This window comes from Bemisia tabaci, chromosome 2, assembly GCF_918797505.1.
Source record: "Bemisia tabaci chromosome 2, PGI_BMITA_v3".
In the NCBI taxonomy this organism is placed as follows: domain Eukaryota; kingdom Metazoa; phylum Arthropoda; class Insecta; order Hemiptera; family Aleyrodidae; genus Bemisia; species Bemisia tabaci.
The window spans coordinates 68,173,660-68,186,012 of record NC_092794.1 but is presented as its reverse complement, the minus strand read 5'-3'; the positions used below and the strand labels follow the sequence as shown (position 1 = coordinate 68,186,012).

Below are 12,353 nucleotides of genomic sequence, written 5' to 3'. Positions count from 1 at the left end.
AGATGTACACAAGATGTGTACACTGTTCCGGAGGATCTCTACCATGACAGAATCCTGTGGTGAATGGGCGTCGCAGAGCGCTCTAGCGCGCCGTAAAAGCGGATTATACATACATACACTGTGCACAATTTAGTCATGATTCTACACGCACTACTTTACGAACCATTCGCTTGTAGGGAAACTAAAATAAACATAAAACCAATTTTAAATAGTAAAAAATGTTAAAACGGATAGGGACGTTTTAGAACGCCGCGATGATGAAGATACGTGCCCTCGCTACCGCTGTGTTAGTTGCAGCAAGGAAATCGAGTTTCAAATTGGTGCTGCATGGGAATAACTCTTCAGAGAGGGGGTCACTCGAGCATAGCATACCTAACGCAGAGTAATCATTGATGCCTGACTGGTTGCATTCGCGGTGGAGATAAAGGCGCTCGCTTGTTCCAATTAAAAATGAAACCGAGCACTAATGCAGCAAAAGAGAGAAATGCTTCGATGATACATTAAGCGAGCAAGTGAGGCAAACCGAGTGAAATAAAAATACGCCATTTTTTGCTTTCGTTGGAAAGTTCTAGCGGTGAGTGGAGGAGGTTACGGGGCTCAAAGAATGATGAGCGATCGAATTAGAGCTTTCGTTTATAATCACTATTTTTTCAAGTTATTTTCCGAGTTATTTTCCGATTGTGTGAGACAGTGTTCGAGTAATCTGAATGCTCTATTTAGATGATGGATTACTCTCACTTAACTACAATGGAGAATTTGCATGCACATTTTTTATTGCTTCATCTGAAAGTGCTTAAAGAGCTGATTTCACAATATTTTTAATAATTTTTTTTTTTATATGGGAAATAGTATAAAAATTGATCTAAAAGTGAGGAAATGCACCGCCTAGTGACGTCATCTGGCGGCATTTCCCATTTAAACAAATGTATTTCAGCAGATTAGATCATTTTGTCATATCTTCTCCAATAATTGTTAAATTCATGAACCAAGGGTATCCTCATGTTCAGTCCGCTCTGCAGTTTCCACTGAAACATGAAATTCATCAAATTTCAGACAGCTGCAAATTCTCTATTACGAGCTACAATGCTTTAACTCTCGAAATCTTTCTTTCGATATTCCTTATGGAGACAAAGATGGCCGACACCGCTTACGGAGAGCTAGAAATATTAATTTTCAAAAAATGCTCTACATGAGACAAGAGGTGTTTGAGTATGAGATAATACACTTGGATTGATGTAAGGGAACTTAGTGTGATTACACTGTGCTACGGGAAGAGACGGCTGAAACCAAATGTGACGTGTCACAGTGATGACAATATTTTGCAAAATACGAGTGCTTTTACATGCAGCGCACAGTTAAGTGAGCCACAGTGAAAGACCAGATACGAGGCGGAAACTCTGAAAATGTATAGGTTTCCTTTATGATACAAAACGTAGGACTTTGGAGTGATTTCATTAGTTTCCTCGTGAAATTTCCTCAACGAAGCATTGCTTGACATTTATAATGTGACGAAATAAACATCAAAATTTGCAAGTTCAGTAAAAACTGTTTTCAATATTTAAATGCAACGATGGTGTACGTTGTTCGTTGGTCTATTTGCACAATGTTTTACCTCAGCACGGTAGCAAAGTGTAAGGTCCCCAGAATATTGCGAGGAGACCAAAATCATCGGCATGAACCTTAAAGGAATCATATCGGGGTTGCCTGGGTGCGCTCTATAAACGCTACTTTACTGCTAGGAGTGATTCATAAACACAACTTGGTAAACGCAAACCCAGCAAAATGGGTGGGAAAAGGGTCGTTGGTTGAGCTGGCCCCTGAACGCAGACTGGAGTGAAGTTCGGTTTCTCTCCCATCCCTTACCGCGCGCCGCACAGTGCATCAGGGAGGTCGGACATGAAATTTTTGACTAAAACTGCATATGTTGATGTTTATTTCGTCACATTTTAATTTTAAGGGGTGTTTCCAGAAGAAGATTTTTCAAGAAAACCAATGGAGCTACTTTTAGAGCATCAAAATTGTGTATAAACAAAGTTATAAGCGTTTAAAGTTTCATAACGACGGTGAAACTACCAAACCACGTATCTCGTTTGCGGTGTTTAAAAATCTACGCTCACATTTTATTTTTTTGAAGTCGACCAAATCAATATCATTCCTTGAAATTTTCACAGAATTTTCTCCGCACGAAGAGGAAAAATCACAGAAATTTTCAAGACTGGACGTTAAGTAGTTTTTCATTTAAAAAATAAAGTATGACAGGAAGTCTGCGACGTCGCAAACCGAGATACGTGGTTTGGTAGTTTCACCGTCGATAAGTTTGTCCGACCTCTCCTATTGACTCGATCCACCGTGCGCCGCGCCGTCTCTGCGGACCGGGAAGGGAAAAAACTCGACGTCGAAAACGACGCAGTTCCTTCACTTTCCAGCCATAATTTAAACTTTGCTCCGCGCTCTACGTGCCCAATTGAGAAATTATCTCGCACAGGGACCCGTGAGGAGCACGAGACTCCTAATCCGAGTTTCCCTCCGCCCCCTCCCCCCTCGCCCCGAGGGCTGAAAAAAATAACAACCCCAACCGGCCAGACTAGAGCTTCACGATGCACTTTTCTCAATCCCCGGTCAGTGGTAATGCACTGTTGCCGTTTGGAAGGGCATCGTAGAAATATTTATAGATAATCCTTGGGATTTTGAAAATTCATTAGATATTCCGAGATGAGACAACAGAATTTCTCTTGTTCAAGAGCCGTTCTCATGGGCTAGACGATAACCTGAGATAAAAATTTATATAGGTTGACTCAAAGATGGCGTTACTAATAATTTGTATCGTCCATGGACTGGGTTTAATCAGAGCGAACGTGGCGTCTTTCGAAATAATACCCAGATTTAGCGGGTAGGCAACCTTGGCCGTTGCATTGAGGCGAATAATTTCGGATGAAAAGAGTGGAAAAACAAGATTGAAGAAAAGAAAGAAGAAATTGCTTTCAGAATTGATTTATTCATTTTTTTATCTTTAATTTTAGCAAAAAATAGGTCAACTTTGCTGAACAGAGATTTTACTTGTTGATGATTTTCCAGAGGAGGCCTACCGGACCCACCACCGACATGTTGAAATGACTTTTGAACCGAATTGGCAGGTCCGGGCATATTCAACATTTCGTTTATATTTACCTCATTTTTATTTAAATTTTTAACTTATTTTTTCTTCTATTTTTTATAATTTTTTTCCCTTTTAACTAATATACACATCAACAATCGTCTTTTTGCAAACGATTTGCCTTTTTATATTTAAATTGACTGCTGAGACACTAAAATAGGCCTTTATTCTCATCTTGAAGATAAATATTTTGAGGGCCTTAATAATTAGTTGACATGCTCGGAGAAAGAAAGAGATGAAAAAGTTTCTAAAAGAGTTTAATTCTACATATATGTTGTACTTTATAAGATTCCGGCACTAGGGTTATTTTTTCGAAAACGCGTATTTAAGGGCTTTTTGTGTATCGAAACACGTGGGCACAAAAACTATCGCAATTCACCAGAATGATCGAACTGTGAGGAATCCACAGATTTCATCCACAGACTTGCCTGACTGTTTTGAAATTAACAAACAGGCAAGTTTGCGGCAGTCTTGCCAGCGTAATCCACTCGGAGGGCGTTCATTCGGGATGGTTTTCAATTAACGGTGGGCACTCCAACTTCTCGCGGAACTTATTCACAGTCAGTTCCACGCCTCGGTTGAGGCTAAGTTTGTTATGCTTATTCTTCCGGATTATTTAATTCCCAACTTTTCTGGTCGCCTCCCTTCATTTTCAGGCCGTATCCTGTCTCTATCGAACAGCGTGAATCATTGACTATCGATATTCTCCCATTTGAGAAATGGCAAAGAATCGATTATTAAGTTGCCTGCTGCGACCAACCTGAAAATCGATCCTTTCCCGTAACTTTAAATGGATCTTATTCGATATATACACCAAATGTCGGGCCGATTATTGAAACTTATAGTTAAAGCTATAGACAAAGACGACAAAAGGGATTTGGAGGGATCCTATTGGTGGAAGCAGGTGGTGGCAATGGACATAGGAGGTAGGTAATGGACTAACTAACGGCAACCTACTGAAGACCCGACAGTTAGTCGATCATTTTCTTTCTTAGTCTATGAGAACCAACCATGTCAACCAATAGGATCGCTCCATAATCCCTATGTCTTCTTTGTCTATCGCTTTGTCCATCAGTTTCAATAATCGCCCCGCAGGTGAGATTGTATCCAAATCGATTAGTTCAACGCGTAAGCATAGCCTCAAAAGTCAATTCAGTAGTCTGAGGAAACGGGTTTCTTGTGATAGGATTATAATTGGACCGAGTTAAGCAGAAAGGAACCAACCCACATTTTGGAAAAAATTGAGTTATGAGTGGTTTTGAACTCAACTATTGCTCTACTATCTGTCGCCAAAAATTCAAAGTTTTTGTTAGAGCAAATTTTGCAGATATTGAACTTGAAGTTTATCTTTTACATTGAGTCTTATGCAGGAACCAAACTTAAAACCTCTTTTTTTCAGTTCGATCCCGATTTGGCTTAATTCCTTTCTGTTTAACTCCGTCCAATTCTTATGAGTATATAAAATGGTAATATGAAAAGAGAAATTGTTAGGAATTTTCTCATTTTCAGCTTTTTCCTACTTAAATCCTAAAATTTTTGTTTGAGGCTTTGTTCTATTGTTTTGAGCCAAACGATAAATTGAACCACTATCGAATTTGATCTAGAGGAGATCAATCGCCTCATCGCAATCCACGATACGCCGATGCCATCGGACATATTTCAATCCGCAATCTGACTATATTGGAATCGTTTTGAGATATTTTTCGGACTTTATTCAGCAACTGATTTTCCTGTGGTTTCCTGATTCATCTATCTATTCTATAATAAAAAAGCGCCACTCAACTCACTAATCTCTGTATCTCTGGAGCGTTTGATCGGGATGTTCCCATTTTTGGCATGAGGGCTCCTTAGGGGTTGGTGACGCGAGATAAGCGGCATTTTCCCCAGGGATGCGTTCCACCTTGAGTTACACAGATGCGCAAAAGGATCGTAAAGAAGGCTTACGCTTAGTAAGCTATGGAAGCACTGCCTTTCCCAAAAAATGTAATCGTTACTTTTTTACAAACACGCGGGTTTCATTGGAGGGCGTTGGCATAATATGCAAGGCAAAATGTACAAGCGCTACAGAACTAAAATTCTCTATACTAAAAATACTTACTAAACTAAATACAAACTAAAATAGATAACTATTATGTACGGATACTGTTAGATAACGTATTGTGGTATTAATTGGACTGCATTTTGCAATTTGGAGCTATAAATTGTAGCCCGGTTTAAAGACAACGTATGTGCCATTAGTTTCCATGTGCACATAAGTGTTTTTCCCGAAGAGCCAGAATGTATAGTTCCAAATTGCAAAATGCCGTCCAATTGTGGTAGTGCCCCAATAAAATAGGTCACTAACCCAAAAGTCGCGGTACGGACAAAATTAATTGGGAATGTCCAATATCATCGAACAAATTGTGGTAGTACAACAATTTTAGGGAATAGCCATCAACGCTTTTTTCAGTGTAGCGTATATTTGGCGATCGTCCAAAAAATTATTTTCCAATCCTCAGTTGGACTACATTTTTCAATTTGGAACTATAAATTCTAGCCCGATTGAAAAACGACGTATGTGCCATTAGTTTCCCTATGCATATAAGTGTTTTCCCCGAATTTATAGTTCCAAATTGCATAATGCAGTCCAGTTGTTTCTTTACATTTTTCTCTCCTTATCATGCCCTCTTTAGGTGAGTGAGAACGAACAATGTATTTCAGGAGAGGGACCCCATCTCACACAGCTCACACCTCTCGTAGGCTTCTGTCCAATTTGTCACAATCAAGATGAGCGAAATCAATATGCAAACGGAGTTAATTAAATCCTCTGCGTCGTAGAATATGTGCAAGGCCCTTGGAAATAATTTGGGGTCATTCATTAAACGGAAGGGTCCTCCGAGCATGTGTATCGTGTTGGCAGCGCCTCTATTTTGTCGCAGCGTTACGATTTTGACGAGAGCACCGCTTACTCCTTATCAGTTAAATGCCTCTCACAATCTGCCTGCAAGCGCCCGATTTTGACCCTGTATCGGATAATTGAATCCGAGGGTTAAATGGGCGAGATTTTAATTATATTATTCATAACAATGCAGCGTGTTTCGCCGAAGGGCCGCTGACACTAATACGAGCTGTTGTTAGGGACCATGCATTAACTGAGAGGTCAAGCATTTCGTTGGTCCTCTGACGTAAGCGTGTATCTCTATTTTCGCATGAGCCTCGGAAAGCATATGGATATACGGAGAGCAGGGCTCACGCAAATTCAGATACGACCTCACGCCAGAGGGACGACGATTTGTGCCACGCCTTTTTCCCCGTGTTACCGATGAGAGCAGTAAAAGTGCAAAAAAAAGTTTTGCAAACATTGAAGTAAAGTCTGAACGAGAAACTTAATTCTCACTTCTTCCTGAAATTGCCAATAATCATGTAACAAACTCAGCAATTATACGGGTGGTTGAAAATTGGATAATTTTAGTTTCATTTACATAAAATAAGGGCCTTTCTCATTTCGCGCTTGTCAAAGTAGTGGTACGTGTCATGTTCTGCAAGCCTGCGCGGTTGCAGATTGGACGCTTAGCAAACCAATTTTCAGGTTTTTCGTCAGAAAATGGTACCACTTATTAAAGACTGTGGTATTAGTTTGGTGCTCAATTTGACTTGAGTGGGCTTTGGTTTTAATGTGGACAAGGAGTGTGAATTAATGTCCACATATGAACCCCATTTTCTCACTGCTGAATTGAATTACGGAAGTTTCAATGTGTCTTTCGTATTCTAGGTGAAATTTTGATGGGGAAACAGGCGTAGTGGTGCTCAATTTTGTACCCTATCTAGTGGTCCGTTCGAATTTACAGGGCTAGGGCGGCAATGTGCCTCGCTACCAAAGCCGCTACCTGCTTTCGGAGAAATATTTACGTCGGTATGCAAATTTTTGAGTAGGTATTCAAACAATGCTCCCATTGGAGCCTGAAAGATCAATACCATGAGCTAGCCTTTGGATTGAGATGGGTGCATGCTATCGCTCCCATACCTACACGGTGCTCCAAAAACCCGTAGCCCCATGTTAATTTTCAACTTTGCAGGCCGAAAAATGAGACTTTGAGGGTGCCTTTGCTGAAAAGGGACCATTTGAGGGAAAAGAACATTACAGCACAACATTATCAGGGACCCCGGGTGGGGGCTTCTTTATTTTTCTCTTAGATGGCACCATTATTGAGGAGCATAAAAAATTAGAATTGAACCAATTATTTTCAAAATGACGTAAACACAACGAACACGATTTTACCGAACACAAGAATTTCTGCACCATTCGACCGTGAGCGATTGTTAAAAAATTGAATTATTCGTAAATTCAAAAGCATTATGAAGCCATGAGAATGTGGAATGCTTCAACGTCAATCTACTACAAGATGCAAGTTAAATTTTGAGGTCCCTTCATACCACTCAGAGATAATTTTAATAATCTAATTTTTCGGAATAGTAACGAGAAATCATATATTCATAGGAAGATCATTAATAATAACTAGAGCATTTTTTTTTAAGTTTTAAATGTTATTTTTAGCCTGGAGACACTGCGAAACATTGAAGAATTGACATTTATGCTTGAATTGTTAGTTTTTCATCTTTTTTAAAAAATATGTGTCACATAATTTTTTACAGAGGAAAAAAATTGAGAGCCCTCCAGCACTGTTTATCTCCCACTCCTTCACAAAAGTTGCCGAACCAAGACAGGAGCGATCCCAAATGTTTCACTGTTCCACAGTCAGCAGCAGAAAATTTATCAGAAGGGCTACGGACTTTTGGAACGACCTGTATCATATTCATAACTGATAAATTTTTCGTATTCCTTGCTCCAGGGCAGGCTTCTAATTCAGGTCAGGAATTTTCGATCCGAGCATTCCTTGGGAAGAATCACCTATACCATTTCCGTCAAGGCGCATTTCCAGGAAATGAACGTTTATTGGAAATATTTTATCGTTTAGAGTTTGCAGAATACTATTACGTCAAGTTTCCTTTAAGAGCAATTAAGTCTGCCCATGAATACCGCTAAAAATTCCTCTCTTTGATCTCCTTTTACCTCAGTTTACCTAATGGTTGACTTTCAACACACATCTTTGATGTGAGCAAGTCCCCACGCAAAATCCATAGCATCGTTGGAAGATTTTCAAAAGGTAAGCAAAAATTATTTTCTGAGTATGAGACTGTAAACGTAACTCTACTTCTCCTGTAGAAATGTGAAACTGCTTTTAAATTGAGAGAAAGGTCACATAATCTGTAAACTGAATCTATGAGGATGATTACTTTTATATCTTTAAATTTAAAAAAAAAAAAAAAAAAAAATCCTACATGGTCCGTGGATGGAAAAAGCTTGTGCGTCGCCTTAGAGAAGATAGTCGAGAGAAATAAAGTTTTTTCCACACAAAGACTCACTTTTCCCTAATTTTTTCATGGCGCTATCTCCCTTGCTAAATAATTCAAACGAGACAATAGACTCCGCAGTGTATGGGATTTTTCATAGGTTTGAATGAGCCGCCTGGTTTAAAATATGACGTTTTCCGTGAAATTTGTGTACACCGAGTGGCAACAGGTTTTATACACCGCGCAGGCAGTTATCACGACGATAACTGGCACAATATGATGACAGAATAATTACAAAACGGAGTGAATAGAAGTTTAATCCCTGCTCAAATATCCCTCGGATATTCAAAATTCTGCTATCGCGCAAACAAGTTCGCGCCAGCTCTGTTCTATCTCAGCTAGTCTACCCTGAGAGTTTTTTGTGCTTGGTCGCCGACCGGCGCACGGTTGCTGAATTTACTTTTGTTTCGTCGGTGAATCAAGCCCTGTTTCCTCTTCAATTGAGCTCTGCATTTAGCGAGGATTTTCGCTTTAATAACCTAGTTCTGCATAAAATTTTGCAGCGAACACGGCGGCGCCACTGAAGTTCTCTTAAATAGACTTTTAAACTCAAAATACTGCTTCGTTTTAAGATTGCACTGCCTTGCTGAGGAACCAAGAAAATGATAAGGGTATTGACGTACAACTCACCACTTTGTTTTGATTAGCATTACTATCCGTAAAGTCGTCTAATCCTCCATCCTGGTCGTGATTAGACTGAGATCTTGTGCGTTTCCAATTTTCCATATCTACTTGAGCTTGTTCATCACTGAAAAAAGAAGAAGACATTTATAAAGATTTTAAAATTTCATAGAGTGAATACATGTATCAACCACTGTTGATTGCAGTGAAATGAGGAATTATTGGATTAAAATTTTTGCACCGAGGAACTATTTGTGGCTAATCCTTAAAGGTACCTATCTGTGGAGGAAAACTAATAACACGTAGATGTTGGTTCTAAAATTAACCAAAAGTTAGTATTTGTAGTACCTTGTTGCAAGATTTTGGTACTCCAAGTCACGTAAAACGGAACACTTAGAACAAGATTCTTCGAAACGCTGGGCCAGTATTATGTTCATGGTGAAGCAAAAATGGAGAAAACGCGATGACGCAAATTTCAGACAATGGTCTTAGATAGAGAGGAATTTTAACACAATATAACCAACCGTTGAAAAATCAAGCGTCAAAGAGAAGTTATAACCTTGAATCCACTAAGACCAATAAAGAAGCGACGGTTTTTTCTTTTTTCAGACTTTCTCTGGTTACTTTCAACTATACCCAAAACTGCACCAAGTTCATCGGCATAGCTCTTCTAGAGTAATTTCTTCGTGTTAATTCCTTGTTAAGGAAAATGAAGTGAGGCAACTATTGTGGTATCTAGAAGTTTCAGTGACACGTCTCTCCCAAAAATCGACCTTTTAAATTTATATTTTAAATGTGCATGCTTTTTTCTTTTAATAAAAAAAAAAAAATTTTCCCCCGACAGTCCTCAAAAAATGAGGAAATCAATACCATTCTCCATCCACTTGAGATGGACTAGAAAAAGGTGAACGCAATGCAATTACTAAGGACAACGCCTGGATGCAATTTTACGTACTTTATGGATGCGCGTATTTCGTGCAAAAAATTGAAGGCGTTTGTCTTTTGACGAGTTTACATGCAGCGCACAACGCACAGTTAGGGTTGTGTGTTCACTTTTTGTGAGACATGTTGCGGGGCTTTGGCCGTTGCCAATATTTCCAAAACTTAACTTAGCACCAGTTTATTGTTAACAATAGATTAATAATTTCTTATATAAACAATTATTTTATTATTACGAAGAGCGTTTTAAAGCTATTATGTAGTGCTAAGTTTGAACATTAAATTTTGAGGTTTCAGGGAAAGGTTGCAAAATCTTTGGTGGTGAGAGGAACCAGAACATTAAATTTTGTGATGTTATGGGGCGATATTAGCATAAATTATGAAAATGGGGAGAAAAAAGAACTTCAAATTTTGAATTTTAAAGTCTTCAAAATGTAAAGGTTATGTGCCTGATTATTAATTGCATAATTATTACAGTTAAAGTATAAAATTCGATATTATATTGACAAATGACGTCCGTTGCCCAATAAATTTTGGAAAAACAGGCTCATGTGACGTTCGGATACTGCAGAAAGCCGCAGTGAATTACAGGAGCGACTTGCACATATACATATATGGTCAGAAAGTTGACTTCTTAAAGTAACAATTCAGAGTAATGTCGCACTTCATACTACTACTAATGAAGAGCGTGTACTTTTTAGAATATGTTTGTACTGTGAAAAACCTCTCCTTATGTACATTTTTTTCTCAAAAAACATGTACCCAGTTATTTCAATTTATTCAATATTACCGGAGGAATGTCCTTGCCAACACATAAAACAAAAGGTTAGCTCCAAAAATAATGAGAGCATGGAACTCGTTCCTAATTTCGAGGATTATCTCAGTTTATTCGTACACAATTTTTTTTTTTTTCGTCTCGGATCACTTTCAGCATGTAATCTGGCGCAGGGTCGCCGTTTCGGATGGGAAATTGATTGGGTGAAATTGGATCAAATTCAATCATGCACCCTTTCATGTCGCGCGGAACTCAAAATGATGCTAGAAATTTAATTATTTCTCCCCTTCTCCTGTCATTCTCAGACCTTTGTCACAGGAGAGCTACGCTCGAGTTGTCAGATAGCGAGAAAAACCTAAACTTTTCTCATTTGTTGCAGTATGAATTAGGTGAGCTTTCACTCAACGTAACAGCTCTGAACATGATATCGTGAATGCTCATTTCAAACGCCTATATTCTTCATCAATTTTCACGTAGTAAAACAGCGCCGTTAGGAAATTTGTGTGGTTCGATTCAGAGATCATTTAAAAAAAAATGTTTTTAAAAAAAGACAAAGCCTCAATAATCATGTTGTGCCATCGCCCAAGAAAGCGGGCTTTAAGAATTCTTCCTTTTCTGAATTCTTCGGCTTTTGAAAAGACCTTAAAATATTTCATTATTCTGGATTGAAAAAATATTCTAATGGCCAGTTCTGTCACCTCTAGTTGAGATATAACTTTTAATCGGTAAAATTTGTATTTGCATCTTTAGGAAAATTTAGTCGTCTACGCTTGTTTCCAAAATACACCGAAAAAAAACTGATGGATCTAAAGTCCAGACTCTTAAAAACACCGACAAGAAAAAGTACTCTTGATTCAATCAGATATAAGCTTAAATCAAGAATCAAGCCTCTTAATTTGAGCGGATTTCCTTTTGATTTAAGCTTAAATCTGATTGAATAAAGAATATTTTTTCTTGTCAATGTTTTCAAGAGTCTGGACTCTAGATCCAATGTGTTTTTTTTTTCTTTTTTTTTTTTTCAGTGTATCCAATGCCACTTTTAGACTCACTAGAACTGCAGATAACCAAAAAAAACTTGACCAAGGTTAAAAGTTGAACCGCGTTAGCAGAAGAGAACCTATTCACATCAGCCATTTCCTAATTTCATCGAACAATTCATTTTTAGAGAAGAGCAGTTGTGTGGATTCTTTCGAGAATTACTGGGAATTTGCTTCACGTTACAGAGAAAAATCCCCTGAAATTTTTAAAAGAATCTACATTACCTTTCTTCCGCGAATAAAACAAGTATCCGATAAAATTTGGCAATTACTAATGGGACTTGTTTCCTTTCTGCATTATGCGGTTCAATTAGTGGGCACTTAGAAACCCTTTTAAGTGTATAATAACTGGAGGTTAATTCTGAATCGGAGCTCATAGAACCGCGGGCTGGTAATCGATTTTGATAGGCAATGCCATAGACAAATAAATTAAGGG

General features: G+C 38.4%; 1 protein-coding gene across 1 annotated transcript in view; it reads right to left on the bottom strand.

Moving 5' to 3' along the window:
• Positions 1–12,353, bottom strand: part of mAChR-A (muscarinic Acetylcholine Receptor, A-type) — a 54,492-nt gene that overhangs the window by 18,040 nt on the left and 24,099 nt on the right. Inside the window, exon 4 of the mRNA XM_019058380.2 lies at positions 9,176–9,293. Within this exon, the coding sequence (XP_018913925.2) occupies positions 9,176–9,293 (118 nt within the window). The remainder of the gene's footprint in view (positions 1–9,175; positions 9,294–12,353) is intronic.